Below are 20,635 nucleotides of genomic sequence, written 5' to 3'. Positions count from 1 at the left end.
CATGTAGAAAAAGAGTAGGTGGTCAAGAATTAGTGCTAGCAGAGCTAGCTCTTGTTCTTTTGCATTGCTAATGATGAACGCTGTCTTCCACCTCACATCACCAGATGATTTCTTTTGAGAGCACAGTGGCAGGCAGCCACACTTTTCCCGCAGATTCTTTTGACTTGTGCATTACACTTAGAAAACGGGCAAATGGAAACTCTGGCAGCTGCCTGACTTCCTCTCAAAAAGAAAAGGTTCCCTAAATCTCAGTTGGTTCACAGACTTGGTTCAAATGCTTCACATTTGGATGCATTCCTATAGCTTTGAGGTGGGTTGAAATTACCCCCCAACTAATTTGGAGAAACTACCCCCAAAATAAATTGCCAGACCAGCTCAGTTTGGGATGGAAGCAAATTAAGCTATATTTACAAGCAAACTACAATCTAGAAATATGAAATGCAACGAATATGTACAAAATATACAATATATGTACAATATATATATATTTACAATTTATAAACAACACGAACTCCTCACCTGGATGGATCCAGGGGGACTGTTCACTTCCTTCCCCATACTCCCTCCCTCCTTCCTGTTACCTCACAGTAGTCAAAACAGAGATACCCCCAGCAAGGCCACAGAAGAGAGAGAGGAGAGTTGCAAGCAGAAGTGACAGAAGAAGAGAGAAAGAACTGTTTATGCCTCTGCTATATATTCCCACAAGCAATCCAATGAATTATATAGACCGTATCATTATTTGCCTTTTACATCCAATGGTAACTTGTTTTACTTCTTTGCAGTTGGGGACTAGGCCAAAGTTCCCTCTTCAAACTGTAACAAGCTTTCAGATATCCTATGTTATTGAAGGAAGATAAATCTGTTTAATATTCCTACAGAGAGTATGTGAAGTGCAAATGACTTCGTTGAACTCTTTTGCAGCTACTCTAGACACAGAAAGCTGCTTGGAACAGGCTGAAGATCTGCTAGTTTCATATTAGTATTCTGGGGGCTGAGGTGTTCCTTCTGGCAGTTCTCGTGTCAGGATGTGATATGTGTTTATCTGCTGAGAAGTCAGCCCCGTATGGCAAACAAGAAGTTGTGATGGACAGCTTGCAGGCTCCAGTGTCTTCCCAAAACTCAGCGGGCACAGGAAGAACTGTATACCCCTGCAAGTTCTAGACAGACACATGTATCTTGATTCTAACATCCCTGGGCAGCCTGTTCAATGCTTGACAACTCTTCTGGTTGTTGGTGGAGTTTGGGTTAGAAAAAGCATCTTTTGTAGATACTTGAAAGCAAACCTTGTTTTATTTTTGTAAAGAAAGAGCAAGAGAATGTTACAGCTTTGAGGCTGGAAGAAAATCGTGCATTTCCTTTTTGCTCCCACATCTTAAGAAAATTGCTGAGTAATGGCTGGATTTTATCTGGTGTCATCTTTGTTTTCTGCTTCAGGTTTTCTTTAGCAAGATTTTTTTTTTTCATGACTACAGAAACCCTAATCTGTCCCGGTGTGGGGTTTTCTTTTTTCTCTTCTTTGCTTTGGATTAAGAAAGATCTTGAAAAACCAAACCCCATCACCCAGAAACTATGGGCTAAATGTTGCTTTGAAGCTTTTTCAGTTACTGACAATGAAGGGAATAGATTCTAGTGATTCATTCTAGTGATTCTGTCTAGAGAAGTCTGATGCCTAAAGACAATACAGCTTTGAAATGCACCTTGTTAATTTTTACTTTTTTCTGATTGGCTTCATCAAGTTAAATATTATTGTTGTCAATGTTTGTCCTAATCCTTTCCAGGTGACCTGTAATTTGGCTGACAAAATAAAAGCCTTGGTTATCAGAGAGGTAGAATTTACTGAGCTTTAACCATGGTGAACTTGATGTTGTTACATCCAAAATGCATCACAACTTGCTGCAAAGAGCTTGAAAATAGTACAAAATAAGTGTACTGCTTTTGGCCATGATTTGATAGAGTAAACATGGACATTGAAGTGAGAGGCCTTGGGAGTGAAGAAGAAAAAAATTTTCTCTAAAAACTTCCACTTAACACTTTTTTTGTTCTACAGGAGCCTTGAAATTTGTTTTAAACTACTGCTTCACTGGGAACAGCTGACAAACCCGAGCAGGCCTAGATCTGGTTTCCACTGTCTTGCAGAAGCTTTGGAGACCTTTTTGTCAGCAGGGCTCTCCTAGCAAGGAACATAAGGAGTGTGGTAGAATAGGTCTGGGATCAGATGCAGAATCTGCCTGGAAATCCTCCTTTTTTTTTTTTTTTCTTTTTCCCTTGGTGGTGTCAGACAGGTGGTGATTCAGCTTCCAAAACAAGCTGCTGCTGATTTGCAGTGCAAGTAGAATGAATGTGGAGCTGCTCCCAGCAGAAAGAAACATTTCTGGGAAACAAGCTGGACTGTTTCCAAACCAGTGTCCCATGGAAGACAAGAAGCATTATTAAGAGGCTGAAGGCACAGTAGGGGAGAAGTGTCATATCTTGACAAGTGCTGCCTGTGGGTGTTTAGCATGGGAGAGAGGTTAAATCACCCTTTCAGATCATATGTGGTGTAACTCATCCTCTTGAGCTATTCATGTCCAATTAGCTATTGGCTGCCGTGGGCATAAATACAGTTTTGCGTTCTGTCTTGAAGACCAAACACTCTAATGATAACCAAAAGGCTGGATTTCTGTCTAGGTTTGTGGCTAAAAAAAAATCCTGCCTGAATCAGTATGGGATTTCTGTTGGAAGTTGGCTTTTCTGAATCAGAACTCACAAAATCACAAGCATAAAACCTCTCTCATCTTGTCCCAACATCATAAATGCTGAAGAAGTGGGAGTTAGGAACCCTACTCTTATAACCAAAATAAACCACTTTTCTACATGAGCTGAGCAAACGTTTGGCTTTCCTCAATTACATAATGCTGGAGTGAGCTGATGTTTTTGGCTCTAAGACAGGTGGAAGTAAAGTCTGCCCTGCTTTCACCAAATATTTAATTTGAAAAACCTGCAGGCCTGAGTTTATGGAAGTTGAAAGCAATTTTATTTTTTAAGACCAAAATTCATCACCTCCCAGGAAATCTTGAATGCCCTTATTTTCCTATTATGTGGTCTCTAAGTGGAAAGTATTCATCTTGTCCTGGGACCACAAAGATGTTGAGGGGACTGGAGCATCTCTGCTGTGAGGAAGGGCTGAAATCTGGGGCTGTTTAGCCTGGAGAAGCCTGAGAGAGGATCTTAAGCTGCTCAGTATCTAAAGGGTGGGAGTCAAGGGGGTGGGGCTGGCCTGAGTTGGTATAAATTACAACACAGAAGGTAAGGTTTCATTTGAACTTAAGGAGAAAATTCCATATTTTGAGGATGACAGAGCACTGGAGCAGGCTGCCCCGAGAGGTTATGGTATCTATTTTGGAGATTCCATTGGACATGATCCTGGACAGCCTGCTATAGGTGACCCTGCTTTAGCAGGAGGAGGTTGGACTAGATCTTCAGAGGTCTCTTCCAGCCTATTCTGTGAAGTACTTGCTCACTTGGGTTTTAATTTAAAACCTAGGTTCTGGTCATGACAAACTGCAGAATGCCAGGAAATGCTTTCATGTGTTCTCTGAACATTGTGTCATGCTTAAGAAAATTTTATCTTTTTGTAAATAACTAGAGATGTGTGTGGTAAGGACTCTTATTCTTTTTTGTCTGTATGCCTACCAGGGAATTTTCTGTAGATAAATTTCCGAATCTCTGAAATTCTTACTTCAAAGACACAGTTACTGGGATTGGAAGAACAATTAAGTTCTCCACGGAAAACTGTCGCCTTTTAGTACTTAAGAAAGATGGGGACAGACTCATGAGCAGTGTGACAGGACAAGAGGTGATGGTTTTATGCAAGAGGAAGGGGAGACTGAGAGTGGTGAACCACTCTCCCAGGTAGCCCAGATTGGTGGTAGATACCCCATTCCTGTAAAAAATAGAAGGTCAGATTAGATAGGGCTCTGAGCAGTCTGATTTAGTAGATGTCCCTGCTTAGTGCAGGGGTGGTGGATTAGATGATCTTGAAAGGCCCCTTCTAACCCAAACCATTTTATGATTCTATAAAGTATTAGATACAGCTTATGGAGAATCACAGAATGTTAGGAGTTGGAAGGGACCTCTAAAGATCATCTAGTCCAACCCTCTTGCCAGAACTTAGTAATTTCATTTTTCTTTTCTCTGCTGGGAAACATAAAACTGGTTCCTGAGCCAGGCCCCATTCTACCAAAGAGTGTGGCTGTTGGACAGGGTGTGGTTAACAAGTCTTGATCGTGGAGCAGTGTGTGTTCAATTACCTGTTTCAGTGCAAAACCATGAATATCTATCGTTCGAGTCTTTAATCTGCCTGTGGTAGTTGACACTGTGCTAATGATGCAAACTGGGTGAACTCTCATTTTTTTCCATGGGATATATAAATGTGGAACAAATGCTTGTCATGAAGAGCTTGTGTCTTGCGTTGATGGGATGAGGTGTGGAATGTAACCAGGTGAGCAGTGTTAAAGAGGCTGGTCATTAGTGATCTCAGTTTGTTGTGTCTGCAGATGATAATGTAGGATTTCAAGAGGAAATATTTGAAGAAAAATAGGAACACTTTCCCCAAATGCTTGCTAAAGCCTTCCCAGACCTTAAAGCAGTCCAAGAGAGCATGGGTGTTCTGAATCTCAAACAATTATGTGATAGATGTGTGGGAAAGCAGCTCTGCAGAGAGGGGACTGGAGCATCTCTCTGAGGAGAGGCTGAGAGATGTGGGGCTTTTTAGCTTGGAGGAAATTAAGAGGTCACAAGGGCAAAGGTCAAGAAGATGGAGCCAGATTCTTTTCAGTGGTGCCCAGTGGTAGGACAAGGGGCAATGGGCTCAAAGTGGAGCACAAGGACTTCTATCTGAACATGAGCTAAAAATACTTCGTTTGAGGATGACAGAGCACTGGAGCAGGTTGCCCAGAGAGGTTGTGGAGTCTCCTTTCCTGGAGAATTTCGAAAACTCACCTGAATGTGAATCTGTGCAACCTGCTCTAGGTGAACCCACTTGAGCAAGGGAGTTGGACTAGATGATCTCCAGAAGATCCCTTCCAACTCCCACTGTTGTGTGATAACATGTAATATGAATTAGAAACTGACCTCTTGACACTGAAGAGAGGGAATGTGGTAAAGATACGGAGGAAGAGAGGAAGGCACAAAGGGAGCTTGGATGAAGCGTGCTGGAGTTAATGTTCCCTACAGAAGTGATGTGGTTGGCATATCTGGTCAGTGACCTAATGCGCCTTCTGTTTCTCCTCTTGCTTAACTCTCTGCAGAGAATGTAAACTATTATTGTTTGTCACCCAGTGCTTGGTTGTCCCTTATCATAGCATTTAAACAATCTTCTTTTTTGCCATTTTCTTAGATGAAGTTCCAGAGATGCTGCCTGACCTAGTTTAAACTTAACATGTGCTGAAATGGTTGAGTTCTACATGCACTGGCAACTTTCCTTTTGCTTAAATAAGGAGGAGGGATTCTATTCTTAATTAAATGCAGCAGACTGAGGATTTATAGATGGTTGGCATGACCTGGCTGGCAGACTGGGTAATTCCTGATTGATCTAGTAATGAGTATTCTTTTTATTTTAGTGCTTACACATTTGATTCATTAACAAGTTTAACAAACTGACATATAGAAAGAATTTTCTTTAAAATGGAGTCTTTAGAGTAATGTGCTGGATTGACTTAGGCTGAAGTTCCTTGAGTTAAAAGTGATTTTGATATACTAGAAGCAAATGGATGTTTTATACAGCAAAATGGTTGTTTTGCAGATGGCTTATTCAATCAGTATATCAGTCAACAAGAATATAAACCTCGCTGGGGGCAGATCATCCCCAAGAGCACCAAAGGTAAGGACATTTCCTAAGATACAACTTGTGTACTGCCAGTTCCCTCTTGTTCCTTGGAGGATATTGAGCAAGAAAGTGATGCAAGAAAGGCTCCTCTAGAATTGTTGTTCTAGGGAATGGTTTCATGTATGAAAAATTTGCATTTGTCTGCAAAGTCACTGAAATGCAGCCTGGTTTCTGGTTGAGTAAGGAGCACTAGCTGAAGCTTTAGGGGTTGCTAATCAGTTCAAAACCGATCTCAGTTTAAGTTAAGCACGAGAGCAGTTACTCATATAACTGGATTTAATGCAGGGAGGCAACTTCAATCTACAGCAAAGAGTGGCAAATAAATATGTTAAACAGGGAATGTTTTGAGAGGCAACTTCTGAAGTGTTGGTCTGTCACAGAGCAAATGTAAACTGCAGAGTCTTGTTCCATTGCTTTCTGCCTTGAAGAAACCCGTAGCAGCAGCCTTGTCTGTAGAGTACAAAAATCACTGTCATACAGCAAATGTAGGATTCCAGGTGACAGTTGCCAAATATGGAGCACTGTATCCAAACCTCTTAGGAAGAGGTTTTTTTTCTAAAAACAAGCAGATTTCTCTTCCAGCAGAATGCAGGTTATCTTTCTAGTGCTACTTCCCATAGATGACACCTGTCCTGAATACTTAAGGTATCCGAAGTGGTTGGAAAGCCGCTTTAATTGGACAGCTGGAATTCCCTTTTATGTGAGAATAAGTAGTGCAAAGCTGGCTATGCCACATCTATACCATTACCTCTTTGCCTCTGTTCCGTGGGTATATTTGCCCTGGCATTTGCGTATCTGCTCTCACTGCTCAGCCTTCAGGCAGCTCTCAGCCAACCTTTTCCTCTCCTTCTATCTCTCCACATCTGTGTCCTCACCACTGGAGAGCTGCAAAGATAGCTCAGGTTTGTGTTGCGTGGTTTTTTTGGTGTTTTTGTATGTGTGGGCTTTCATGGGCAAGAAACTCTTGAGCTCTTTTCCGAGGCTTTTGGAATTGCAGCAGAGTCCTGCATTCTCTCTGCTGGTACTGTCAGTCACCAGGAAGTTAGTCTAAAACTCCGTACAGTTTTGTAATGGACAGAGAATGATTCCTGCCAAAAGTGTTGTGCCGACGTTTTAAGTATGACTTACTAAGTTGCTTCTGTAGTATTTAGGCTATACATGAGGATATAGTTCTTTGGTTTAAAAATCTTGTAATGGAAACCTCTCCTCTCCCTCTCTTTTAAAGGTGATGGAGAAGACAGCCGACCAGGGATGAGAGGGGGCCATCAGATGGTCATAGATGTTCAGACAGGTGAGTAGTTGCTACATTTCTTAACTAATTCTATTACTGGATTGGAAGTTTTCCAGATCTTAGTCACCAACCCTGGATGTGTTTAAAGGTCATTTAGATGCGTTGCTTGGGGATATGGTTTAGGAGTGAACTATGCAGAGGGGGGTTAGCGGTTGGACTTGATGATCCCAAGGGTCTTTTACAACCTGAATGATTCAGTGATTCAGATAAATATGGAAATGTGTTTTTCTTCAGAGACTGTCTTAACTTCAGTTTTTAAGGATAAAAATTAACTTTCTAACATTTGGATTAAATACTCTGCTTTCTCCCTGGATCTCTATTCCAACTGCCTTTCCCAACCCCTTTTCCCCCAATAAAGCTCTCTGTTACGCCTTAGTTGCCTTAACCAAGGAAACAACAATAATTCTTCTTAATTTTTTTGTCCCTCCTACCTTCCTTTGAGCAGAAACTTAAACAAGAGAAGTCAGGAAAGGTAATTTCCCTTATCTGCTACATGCTGTGCTCTTTGGAATGGCACCGGAGCAGATCAGATATGTTGAAACATTCCTTGTATTTTGTTGGAGTGGCTTCTAATTCCCACAGTGTGCAAGAAACTCCTGTTAAATATACTTTGATAGACATTTTGTTACTAAAACATTGTCTTACAGCAGTTAGAAGAATACATTGTTCAGTTTCTTTTGAAGAAAGAGAAAGAAAAGAAGGATAGGAAGGTATAACAGTTCTGGTGGTGGTGGTTGTTCTTCATTTTCTGTATCTCTGCCTTTTGTTTGATCAGATTTGTGTGCTATGTCATTCCTTACTGAAAAAAGGAGTGCATCTGCCTGCATCTTTGAGAGGTACATGATTTGTGTGAGTGAAAGGTACAATCTTAGGAAAAGAGAAACGGGATTAGGGTGTGAGCAGCAGAGAAGAATATAGGGTGGCATTTCAGGACTTGGCAAAAAAATGCTATGGCAGTATCTGTTGTGGTCATATGGACAGGGACTGGAGCATGTGACAGGATAGTACCTTCAAGAGTAATTTGCTAAGTCATAGTGAACAAGCAGAAAAGCAGCAGTAGCTGCAGTCTTTGGCTTTTGCTCAGGGTGTAGTTCCTGCTTCAGAGGAGGCACTTGAGTTATTTCGTTTATGAAAGCAAATTTATTTATTTATTTTGGTTTGAACTTCATTAGAATAAAGTGCTGCTGGAGGCAGGCTGGTGTGTGCCCACAAAAGAGGCTGGGAACGCTCCCTAGTGGCCTTGTTGAATAAGTAGACAGGGACTGGCTCAGAAGCACACCAAAGAGACATGAGACTTATCCTCTTGGAAGTGATAGCCCTTTAGACCTCCTAAAAAATAATGTGTTCTTGGTAGTGTGAGTCTTCATTTCCATTGCTGTTGGTTTCTTTTAAGTCCTATTAAGCTTATTTTCTTTGACTGAAGGTTTCACTCTACTTCAATGAGGCAGTAAAAAAAAAAGCATTGATACCTTTTTTTTTACTTCTACAAAGCTGGCTGTAGAACACCTCCAGAGGTAGTCACAGTTGGGGAGAACTGGATTCTCCCTCCATCATGCAAATCCTTTCTTGATGCAGCTCTATGTAGGGGTGAGATATCATCAGAACGTTTCAGAGGGATATTTGTTCTTAGTTTTGCTTCCAGGCCCACTGAGGCTGGTAGAAACCTAAATGCTTTTGAGAGCATCACTTCTGCCACATAAGTCAGCTCATGACCAGACCAGAGGAAGTTCTTGGTGCTGTTTCTCTTCAAACCAGCTGCTGCTGATGTCTCGAGTTTTCCTTTTGAATATAAGTAAAGTTTAATGAGACTGTGGGAATTTTGCCAGTTGTGTCAGGATGCATTACACAGGCTGGAGCTGTGAAGCTCCCTGGCTAACCTTGAGCAAATCCAGTGTTAATAGAAAAAGGAGCAGGGGCAGAATCTTTCCTTTAAAGACATCCTCCTTTCCCACACATTTGTTGAGTTGTTTTATTAGGAAGTCTTTCACAGATGAAATAAAATAAGCTCACTTTGCACTCCCCATTAAAGGGCTATGGTCCTTTTCAAACATAAGTGTTTTCTTCAACTTTAATGTTTCAGAAATTAAATAAAACACTAAAATCATACATTTAAGTAGTAACCAGTTATTAAACTCATAATTGTTTAGTCATTAATAGGTTTTGCAATAGTACTGAGCCTGCTGGATGCAAGTGTTGGTGTTGGGGTACAGGATAGAGGCTGACAAGCAGTTGAGCTACATTCGAAATTATTGATAGTAGGTGGAGTCACTGAGACTCTGTTTATACTTTGAGTTGCAGGTAGAAGATAGTTTAACTTAATCTAAACTGCCTTTTAGCATGTTTTGTCTTCCAATTAAGGTAGACAGAAAGCAATTAAAAGAGCAATTCTGGCATCTCCAGTAACTTGTGCTGTAGCTCATTTCCATCTGGTGTTCATGCTCTTAATAGCTATTCCAGCTGTCTTAGAATAAATGCAGTGTTCTCTGTGCTTTTGAGAACTCTTAAAGCAGTTTGAAATGAAAGTATAGGAGTTTGGGGATGAAGAACTGAGAATGCAGCCTGATACCTTCCTGCAGAAAAAAATTGAGTTGGTAGTTGCCATTTCTGATGATGACTTCCATGCTTTTAGTCGTATTAACACTCAGACTGGAATGACTCTGGGTGGCAGAATTTGGAAGCTGTTTTTGGCATGTACATAGAGAAACATCTACTAGGAGGCATTGCCAGTTATAGCTTGAAGCCATTGTTTTGTACTTTAAAGCCTTGGGCTTCAAACAAAAAAAAGAAGCCACTTTCTAATACCTAAAGGTGATCTGCAGGAAAGCTGGAGAGGGGCTCTTTACATGACCATGTAGTGATAAGGGGTAATGGCTTTAAACTGAAAGAGGGTAGATATTAGTTTAGATACTAGGAAGCTCTGTACCATAAGAGTGGTGAGGCACTGAAATGGGTTGCCTGGAGATATTGTGGGTATCCCTTCCCTGGAAGTGTTCAAGGCCACATTGGATGCAGGTTGAGCCACCTGGTCAAGTGGAATGTGTCCCTGCCCATGGCAAGGGTGTTGGAACTAGATATCTTGAAGGTCCCTTCCCAACACAAACTGTTCTGTGATTCTGTGGTAAACAATGTCCTTTCAGGCTTTTTTATAATTCAGATATGGTGTGCATTTCAAAATGCCAGTGCTTATACTGGAAGAAAATGGGAATGGGTAAGGTTTAAGGAATAAAGTTGGTACTTTGCAGGAATGTGCATACTGTTTTCTAAATTTGGTTTCTAATTCCGTGGTTAAGGTGGAATTGATCTCTGCTCATAGAGGGCAGAGAGTTTTACGTGAATGACAGTGTGGACCATAAAGCCATGTAATTTTGTTTTGGAAACAGAATTATAGACTATATAGAAATAATTCTCTTAAAGTAATAAATCTTTTTTATATATTCTGTTTAAACATTCATCTTTTATTTCATTCAGATAAAGCCTTTAGAAGTTTTCTGACAAGCTTGTTTTAGGAATAATAGCTAAGCAACCAAGATTTTTTTTTTTTTTTTTTTTGTCTGCATTTCTCTTCAGCAAGTGAAACTTTTTAAAAAGAAAACACTAGTGAAATGGTTTTGCCTTGTACTGCTGTTCACTCACTGAAGTGAATCTACGCTGTAATTTTGGTTGTACGTTATTTTGCTTTTGATAGGAAGGAATTCTGCTTACTTCATTCTGTTAGGTAAGCGAGGAGAAATCTGTAGGTTGGAAACCATGGGAGATTGAAGGCACTGGGCACAGTGGGCCCGTAGTGTATATGAGGGGCAGCACAGTGAAAGTGCTGAGGCTCGTTCAGAAGCAGCATGAAAAGGTGAAAAGATGAAGTGAGAGCAACAGACATGAAGGAGGATGCTGTTTTGCCTGAGGAAAACACTGCTATCCATAAGATATTTAAAGACAGGACTTGTGTACAAGATGAAGAGATCTCTGAAGCAAAACACAGATGGCTTCTAAGCTCTAAAAAACAAACAGCTGCTGAATCCTGGAGGTTACTCAACTTCAGGGCGCTTTCACATTTGAGAAGGCGGCTGTACCAGCCTACCCAGACCAGCCCTAGCTTACATCCAGCCACCATCTACACTGAACTGTGATTCAGAAACTGAGTGGTGTGATACTTAAAGGAAATTTAAGGTCTGGCTTTATGGTTTTTCTCCAAGTGCTCCTTAGGAAGTGGAGAATGCTGCTTGCAGATAAGTAAGTCTGTGGTTACTACAGAGGGAAATGATGTCCCTTCCTGGATGGCTTTTGAGATACCTTACATCTAGATTTTTTTTTCTTTCTTTTTTTACTTTTGAGATGAATCCTCTTTATTTCTGAGGTCACTGATTCCTTTTGAGATGAATCCTCTTTAGTTCTGAGGACACTGATTCTCAAATACATTCTCAGCAAGTCTGGGGTGGTAAGAGATTGGGAGAGCAATGGCTGATGACCTAGTGAATGAGTCAAAGGGATCCTGAAGAGATGACACAGAGAGGTTCATCCAAGATAAATGCAGAGTCTTGACCCTGGGATGGCACAGCTGTGTGCAGTGGTATAGACTGGGAAATGATTGTACAGAAAAGTGATTTGCAAAGTGGTAGACAACTAAATGTCAGGAACGTTAAACGTGATCTACTCTGTTCAGCCTTCTGCCAAGGGTGTCGGGATATAATAGAATCATAAAATCATAGGATGTTTTGGGTTAGAAGAGACCTTTAAAGGTGTCCCATGGACAGGGTTATCTTGACTAGATCAGGTTGATTAGAGCCCCATCTGACCTGATCTTTAATGCTTCCAGTGATTGGGAATCTACCACCTCTGGGCAACCTGAGCCAGTGTTTCACCCACCCCTCATTGTTCCTTAGATCTAGTCTAAACCTCCTTGCTTTTAGTTCAAAATCATCACCCCATGTCCTGTTGCAATAGGCCTTGCTCAAAAGTCTGTCCTCATCTTTCTTATACATCCCTTTTAAGTACTGGAAGGTTGCAATAAGGTTTCCCCAGAGCCTTCTCTTCTTCAGGCTGAAGAACTACAAAACTCTCAGCCTACCTTCACAGCAGAGGGGTTCCAGTCCTTTGATCATTTTTGTGGCCTTCTTTAGACCTGCTCCAACATGTCCATGTTCTTCCTGTGTTCGTGATCCCAGAGCTGGACCTGGCTACTGCAGGTGGGCTCTCAGCAGAGTGGAGCAAAATCACCTCCCTTGACCTGCTGGCCATGCGGCTTTGGATGCAGCCCAGGATGCAGTTGACTGCCTCGGCTGGGAGCACATATTGTCTGCTCATGTCCAACTTTCACTATGGTGGTTTAGGTCCATAATTTTTTGATGTTCTGAGACATGGCTATGAACCAGCAGTGTGCCCAGGTGGCCAAGACAACTGCTAGCATCCTGGCCTCGATCAGGAATAGTGTGTCAAGCATTACCAGGGAAGTGATTGTTCCCTGGTAGTTATCACTGGTGAGGCCGCACCTTGAATAGTACATTCAGTTTTGGGTTTCTCACTCCAAGAAGCACAGTGAGGTATTGGGCTGTGGTCAAAGAGGGGCAGTGAAGCTTGGTGAGGGGTCTGGAGCACAAGTCGTATGAGGAGCAGTTGAGAGAACTGGGATTGTTTAGCTGGAAGAAAAGGAGGCTGAGAGGAGAACACCTTGCTCTCTGCAACTACTGGAAAGGAGGTTTTAGTGAGGTGGGAGTTGGTCTCTTCTCCCAAGTAAGAAGTGATAGGATGAGAAGAAACGACCTCAGGTTGTGCCAGGAGAGGTTTAGGTTGGACATAGGGAAAAATGTCTTCACAGAAAGGATTAGCAAGCCCTGAAACAGGCTGCCCAGGGAAGTGGTGGAGTCACCATCCCTGGGGGCATTTAAAAGATGTGTAGATGTGGTGTTGAGGGACATGGTTTAGCAACAGACTTGGAAGTATTGGGTTAATGGTTGGACTTGATCTTAAAGATCTTTTCCAACCAAAATGATTTTGTGGTTCTTTGAAAATAACATTTGACCAAAGTGTTTAGTTAAATATGTTACCAGGATTGGAATAGATTCATCTGCCCTGGTAAAATCAGGCATGCTCAGGCATACCGAGGATCTTTGATCAGCTTGGCTCTAACAGTTTGCCACTTCGTGCCCTAATGGGATAAGGATATTCTGCTGTACCAGAATCCCACCAAAGGGAGAGGATGGAATTAAGAGAAGTTAGAAAAACTGACCTGGAGAACATACATGAACCTAGACTGAAACTGCCACAGGACTTTTGGTATTGAACAGGGTTTGGAGAAAGCTGCTTTGCATTTCCTTGTGAAAAAATACAGCTTAAAGAGATGTTGACAGGAAATATGTTAATTTTTGGGAACGTACGTCCCTTAATAATTTAAGGAATGCTCTGGCACCCTGTAGTTTTCCAGAGCATTAGGGAAGAGAAGAACTCAGACATTACAGAAACATTTTTGACTAAGCAAGCAGTTCAGAAATATTCATAGAACATATTTAATTCAAAGTATTGAATTTAAAAAATAAATGTAGAGGAGATAAGGTTAAGGTGCTGGAGGAGGAATTTGACTTTCTAAATGTAGTTGGTAAAAGCTTTGGATAAATATAACTACTTTCACGTTTTTCTTGTTGCCTTGCAGGTAGGTTTGAAAATTCTTCTGCTCTGTCCCCCTGAAGCAGAACAGAAATTTGCTCTAATAAAGCATCATCAATATCACTGTGTTACATATTGCTTGGATACAAAGGAAGGGAAGAATCCTTCCCTTGCCAGAGCAAGATGCCCTGCTTTTATCTTGAGTTCCCTCATACCACTGAAGCAGAAATTGTTCTATTGATGTGAGACTGCTGTTCACACCTCTCCACTCTTCCTGCCTGGAAGTTTGTGGTCTCTTCCCTGTGCTTCCTCTCCTCTGAGTGTTTGCTGATGCAAATCGTGGCAATGCCTGGGAGTGCTGGGCATGTATTCTGTGTCTTTCCTGGTTGGATCTCTGTGCAGGTTGGAAGAATAAACTTCCCTGCAAAATCTGAATTGATAAATAGAGCAAGTGGTGTGATACTAGTTGGGGAAGAGAATGAAACGAACAGAACACCCCAGATCACCAAACATCTAATTTGTCCTTATACTGCAGGAGAGAAATTGCAGACTTTAGAAGAACTATGAAAAAACCCAACAAAGTAAACAAAACCCACAAACAAACCAACCACATTTTCTTGACATGACCAGCAACAAAGTGTAATTAGAAAATAATAGAAATCATAGAATGGCTTGAGTTGGAGGAGACCTTAAAGATCATCTAGTTCCAAGCCCTCTATCATGGGCAGACACACCTCCCACTCGATCGGGTTGCTCAAAACCTCATCCAGCCTGGTGTTAAACTCTTCCAGGGATGAGGACGTCCCCAACTTCTCTGGACAACCCATTCCAGTGTCTCAGTGCCCTCATAATAAAGAACTTCCAAATGTGTAATCTAAATCTACCTTGCTCTAGTTCAGAACCATCGGCCCTTGTCCTCTCACCACATGCTATTACTAAATGGAAAAATACATAAATATATAGAATCCTCCTCTATAGGAAGCTTCTGTACTTTCTGTATATAGTTCTGTTAGAAGACTAGAAACCAGTTGTTCTGAGTCTAGACAGTGATGGAGCCCTTCTTTTCATCCAAGCTACAGCTTTACATCAGGATGAAGAATGTTTGGCATGCTGTTCCCGTACGCTTGTGTTATCATGGTTGCTCTCAGAGCCCAGGGATGCTCAGTTTGCACTGGCTGTAGGACTGCACTCCTCTTTCACTGCTTACACGCCACTTAATTCTGTCAGCTTGATTTAGGTAACTTCCAAAATCTGAGTTTTCATCGGATTCATTCAGGTTTGCTATTAAATTTCATCAGGCACAACAAAGCTTTTCCAGGCAGGCATGACGTTTTGGCAAGGCCCCAATAGGATATTTAGCTGGTGCCAAATCTTTTATTTTTCTCAGCTATCAATGAAGCTGTTGTGGTGATGTGGGTTTTGTGAGCTGTGAGAATTTATGCGCACAAAGGGACCTGCTCTTTGCAGGGAACACTGGAAGCCCTGAGTCCAGGAGGAAGGGTAATTAAAGTTAATGAACCAGGGTAACCTTTCCATGGTGATGACCACTATCCTGATGGTAGGTAAGGGTCAAGGACTATTCCCATTTTATAGTCGTGTTTCTAACTCTGCTCTTTAATTGGTGTTGGATTAAGAATTGGCCATTACCTCCATAACGGAACTGGTGTGTAATTTTTTAAAGGGGTTTTTCAAAGCTCTGCAAGTCTTCAGTGGTTTGTTCTTCTTGGACTTGGCTTTGCATTGTGTTTTAACAGTTTAAAAATGAAGTATTTTTAGCATTTGAGACCAGAGACCAATGTTTCTATAATGGGAGCAGCTTAGTTATCTCTCCCTGTCAGAACAGAGACTTCTTCCTTAAATGCCTTCCATGCTTAGAGGCCACATCAAGTTTTATCAGTGAGTCTGAGAAGCCATTGAACTTGTTGTGCATGGAGTAATTGTGGCTTTAAGGTGAAGATAGGCCTGAAAGACTGACTTAAATCTGTAACTCTTCTACTTATTTGCTTCTGTGGCAGCAGTTAAGTTACTTTATGCAAGGCATTTCTCTTGAATAGGATTTCATAGTCGACATAAATTTGCCTTTCTAAAGTATGGGCTAGACAGAGAAGCTTTGCTGCTGCTATCTCAGAACTCTTTGTAATCTATAGATCTTGTACCAGACAGCTTACAAGCTGAGATGTCATTGACAGACTAAAATGTGTGGTATCCAAGATGTTAAATATTATTCATTTGTCTGTCTTGAATTTCAATCAGAAGGCTGTGGATTTGATTGCCTCTTATGTAAATGTAGAAATAGAAGATGACTCCTTGAGAATTGGCTGGCTGTCAATCCTAAAAACTTCCCTTCCTAAACCAAATTGTATTTCCTTGCCTTGGTGACTGGTTCCTTTGAAAGAGGGAGTAGTGTTTTAAGTAAGAACTGGTTTAAATTTCTCTTCTGCTTGTCATAGAATCATAGAATAGTTCAGATTTGAAGGGACCACCAAAGGTCATCTAGTCCAGCCTCCCTAAAGCAGGCAGGGAGCTCCTCCACTAGAACACGTTGCTCAGAGTCTTGTCAAGCTTGACCTTGAAAATTTCCAGGGACGGAGCCTCAAGTACCTCCCACGGCAACCTGTTCCAGTGTTCCACCCCCCTCATGGTAAAGAGCTCATTCCTGACATCCAGTCTAAATCTACTCTTCTCTAATTTCAAACCACTGCTCATCATCCTATCTCTACAGACCTTTGTGAACACAGCCCCTCTCCAACTTTGTTGTAGACCTTGGGTACTGGAAGGCTGCTGTTGGGTCTCCTTGGAGCCTTCTGTTCTCCAGGCTGAACAATGTTCTGTAGGTATTAACCTGATTGAAGACAGTCTTTTTTTAAAATTAGCACGTTCTTCTTTTATTTATAGAAACTGTTTATCTGTTTGGTGGCTGGGATGGAACTCAGGATCTGGCTGACTTCTGGGCATACAGTGTGAAGGAAAACCAGTGGACCTGTATATCCAGGGATACTGAGAAAGAGGTAAGTTCTGCACATGTCTCTATTGTTGATAATATATGAACCATTGCAGAGAGAAATGCTGGGCTTCTGAAGTGCTCATGCTGATGTATAGCATGCAGTGAGAGCTACAAAACTCAGTCCTTCAAGTTCTGAAGACTTGAAATGCTTACGATGAGAAAATGTGAGATGGATGTGAATTTGAAGTGTTAAGATTGCTGGAGTCAAAAGGTTTATTTCTCAAGAGCAGATTGATTGGCCAGAAATCAGTGCAGTGAGTAGAACACGAGTTAAATGCCTTGATAGGACTGAACAACCAGATCTGCTCAGACATTTCAGATTTGATGCTGGTGTTGTACTTCAGAAACAATTTGTTTGGCTTCTGTCAAAAATGACTAGAAATGGACAACTAACAGAAGGAAGTCTAGAGGACAGGGGTAACTGCCAGAGGCCACACAATCCCAAGAGCCTTCATGGTATTCATTTGAGCCCTTTTCTTTGGCCTGTTTTGCTCAGTGTTTGACATATGAGACCTCTGAAATGAATGTAGCTTGGGTTACAGGAGGTAACAAAAAATGTCCAAGACCTTTGGCTTGTGTAATTCATTTTACTGTGTACTGTGAAATGTTAAAGTTCCATGTGGTGGTTGTGTTTTGAGTTCAGGACTTGTTTGTCAGAGCATGACTTCAGAAAATTCATGCAGCCTTCTCTTGCAGGTCTGAGAACTTGGAGGTGCCCCCCACTTTTTGACAAATTCAGGAGTTGATTTTTCTCAATGATTTGAAAAAAAGCCTATGTAAAAACAAAATCTTATTTTCCGTTTGTGTTTTTCCAGTTTCTTGTCACAGTTTATTTTGTGAGCTTCTGTACCAGATCAAATAACACTTCAATATTGTCAATTTTTGTGGCAAAGGTGTTTGGAGACTGTAATCAAACAACCTGAGTTGAGGAAAAAAAAATCTTACATCAAGGCACTTCCCATAGCCTTCAAATCTCTGTGTCATGCACTTACTGGTCTTGACATCCTTTACACAATGGGCAGTAACAAAACTGAATGTGATAATCTGGTCTCTGTCATAGTGAAGCTGAAACTATCCTTGCTTTTTATGTCCTCCTAAGTTGGTACCTTTACTTTTATTAGAAGTGGGGTTCTTTTCCTGCTCTTAGTTTTTTCATCACTGCTTTTGGGTACTTGTTTGTTTATTGATATGATGCTGAAGCTGTACTTAGTCTTCCAGGGTCTAGTCCGGGTCTTGTGTTGCCTCTGTTCCACTAGACCAGTTTGTTCAAAGCCCCATCCAACCTGACCTTGAATACTTCCAGGCATGGGGCACCTGCAACTTCACTGGGCAACCTGTTCATGTGTCCCAGCACCTTCACAATAAAGAATTTCTTTCTAACACCTGAGCTAAACGTATCCTCTTTCAGTTTGAAAATGTTATTTCTTGTCTTGTTACTACACTCCCTGATAAAGAGTCTCTCCCATTTTTCCTGTAGGCCCCCTGGGCTAAGTACTGGAAGGCTGCCATAAGGTCTGTAAGGTGTGGTAAGGATATGGTTGACCTTCTGGGCTTTGAGTGCTCATGTCTAGTTTTTCATCCATCAACTACCTGAAGTCCTTCTCTGCAAGGCTGCTCTCAATCCACTCTCACCCAGCCTATCTGTGTTTGTGCTTGGGAATGCATCAACCTGTGTGTGGGATCTTGCACTTGGGCTTGTTGAACCTCATGAGATTTGTGTGGGCTTACCTCTCAAGCCTGTCAGGTCTCTCTGGGTAGCATCCCGTCTCTGAAGTGTCAACTGCACAACTTGGTGGTGTTGGCAAACTTGGACCTGACCTCACTGTCTGTGTCACCAACAAACAGGTTTAATAGCACAGGTGGTAAACAGCAAGACCTTCCTTTTGTCTCCCTTTCCTTATAAAGGTGTAAGGTGATGAACATCAGCAAGGAAGAAGACACAACAATTTTAATAGTTTCTTCTTTCACTTTTCTTCTTGTTTTGTTTATCTCAGGATGCAGTGACATAGGATTTTTCCTGTCAACAAGAGGTTACTGTGTTTTCTTTCTGCACGAACCAGTATAGGTAGTTCTGGTGTTTAAGGGTATATTTCCTTTCTTACTGGGATCTTGCTGCATCCGTTTGAGCTTCTGTAATGCTTGGGAAGCCTGGCTGGGATGCAAGGCATCAGCAGTGCCAGAGTAGTCAGATTCCTCATGCCTGACTCACTTGGGATGGGAGGAAGAAGGGAGATCCAAGGGAGGGTTGTTGAGGAAGCCCAGGAAAGTGGTGGAGCCACCATCCCTGAGGGGGTTTAAAGGATGTGTAGACATTGTGCTGAGGGAAATGGTTTAGTGGTTTAGGATCTGACAGTGCTGGGTTAGCAGATGGACTTGATATTAAAGGTCCTTTACAAACTAAAAAAAGCAATAAATCTCAAAATCTATGAAGGTCAGAAAATTCATCTGGAAGATGGGCTTGGTCTTGGTCTGTAAAGAAGTGAGATAAGGTAATTTTAAAACGAAGAAAAAAGAAGAAAGGAGAATGAGTTGAATGTATGGAGAATTTTGGAGAGACTTAATAGCACAAACAAATGTGTGGGGCTTCAGAAATGCAAGTTTCAGAAGGACAGCAATATTTGAAGGGGGCCCATGGTATGGCATGTAGTGATAGGATGAAGGTGAATGGTTTCAAACTGGAAGAAGCTCAATTTAGATTAGACGTTAGGAGGACACTCTTCACCATGAGGATATTAAGGTACAGGAACAAGTTGCCCAAAGAAGTTGTGGAGGCTTCAACCCTGGAAGTGTTCAAAGCCAGGTTGAATGGGGCTTTGAGCAACTTCATCTTGTGGAAGGTGTCCCTGCTTATGTCAAAGGGGTTGGAGTTGAATGATCTTTAAAGGTGCCTTCCAACCCAAACCATTTTGTGATTCTACAGGGATTCTTAGTATGGATATAGTCTGCAGTAGAGTTCAGAAGAAGGCCTAGTAAGGTGTAGTCAAGGATTATAGGTGATTTGCTGAGTTTCAGTGAACTTGATATGTGCTATACTTGCAAAGCAGCAGAGTTTTGTTTTGGTTTTTTTCTTCTTTTTCTTTTTAGTGTATTTTTTTCTTTCTAAAGAGATTTGGATAAAACCTGATTTAGAAATGAAAAGGTCAGTTTCAAATGTTGAGAAGTAAATTCAAAACTGAAGTCTCCAGATGTTTCTCTAATAGGGGCATCAAATACTCACAAACAATTTCCTAAAAGGAAATATCTGTTGTCATGGAATTTTAAAAAATACTTGTGTGGGGTTTTTTTCTGTTGTGCTGGTTCTTTTGTTTCAATTCATCAGTGACACTGTTTAAATTAACCACTCAATAACTGGGTAAGAGTAGAATATGGTGGAAGTTGCATCTTACCTAGTGCTGTCATGGGGGTAACACAGGAATTTTTTGGTTTGAGGGTGCTGGTAGATTCTGTTGCAACCTGTTACAGAAGGGTTCTATGACCTTTTTAGTCAACTCTCTCGCTGCCTTTATTCCAAATTTGCCAGTGAGCTGGAGAAATGTCTGTCACCTGAAGCTGAATTTGTGATTTTTTTTTTTTTAACACTTGCACTACTAAAATCTCTTTTTCTCTACCCCTTTTTGTGTCAGGAAGAAATATTCTCAGAGCTGCTGGAGTAGATGGTCACTTGTGGACTTAGAGGTTGCGCTGCCTTCTGTGTTGGGCTGAACCGTCAACATACGTAGCACATGTGCTGATTGTGGCATCATAAAACTGTTCTGGTTGGAGAAGACCTTGAAGTCCAACCGTTATCTAACTCTGGCAGTTCTGGTGCTAAACCATGTCCCTCAGTACCACATCTCTGTATCGTTTAAACACCTCCAGGGATGGAGATTCGGCCGCTTCC

General features: G+C 41.4%; 1 protein-coding gene across 1 annotated transcript in view; it reads left to right on the top strand.

Moving 5' to 3' along the window:
* MKLN1 (muskelin 1) overlaps window positions 1-20,635 on the top strand; it is a 114,600-nt gene that overhangs the window by 42,611 nt on the left and 51,354 nt on the right. Inside the window, exons 7-9 of the mRNA XM_054399953.1 lie at window positions 5,783-5,860; window positions 7,092-7,157; window positions 16,647-16,759. Coding sequence (XP_054255928.1) covers window positions 5,783-5,860; window positions 7,092-7,157; window positions 16,647-16,759 — 257 coding nt within the window. The remainder of the gene's footprint in view (window positions 1-5,782; window positions 5,861-7,091; window positions 7,158-16,646; window positions 16,760-20,635) is intronic.

This window comes from Indicator indicator, chromosome 3 (assembly GCF_027791375.1).
Source record: "Indicator indicator isolate 239-I01 chromosome 3, UM_Iind_1.1, whole genome shotgun sequence".
NCBI classification, from domain to species: domain Eukaryota; kingdom Metazoa; phylum Chordata; class Aves; order Piciformes; family Indicatoridae; genus Indicator; species Indicator indicator.
The sequence above is the reverse complement of the archived record's forward strand: the minus strand, read 5'-3'. Positions and strand labels throughout refer to the sequence as shown.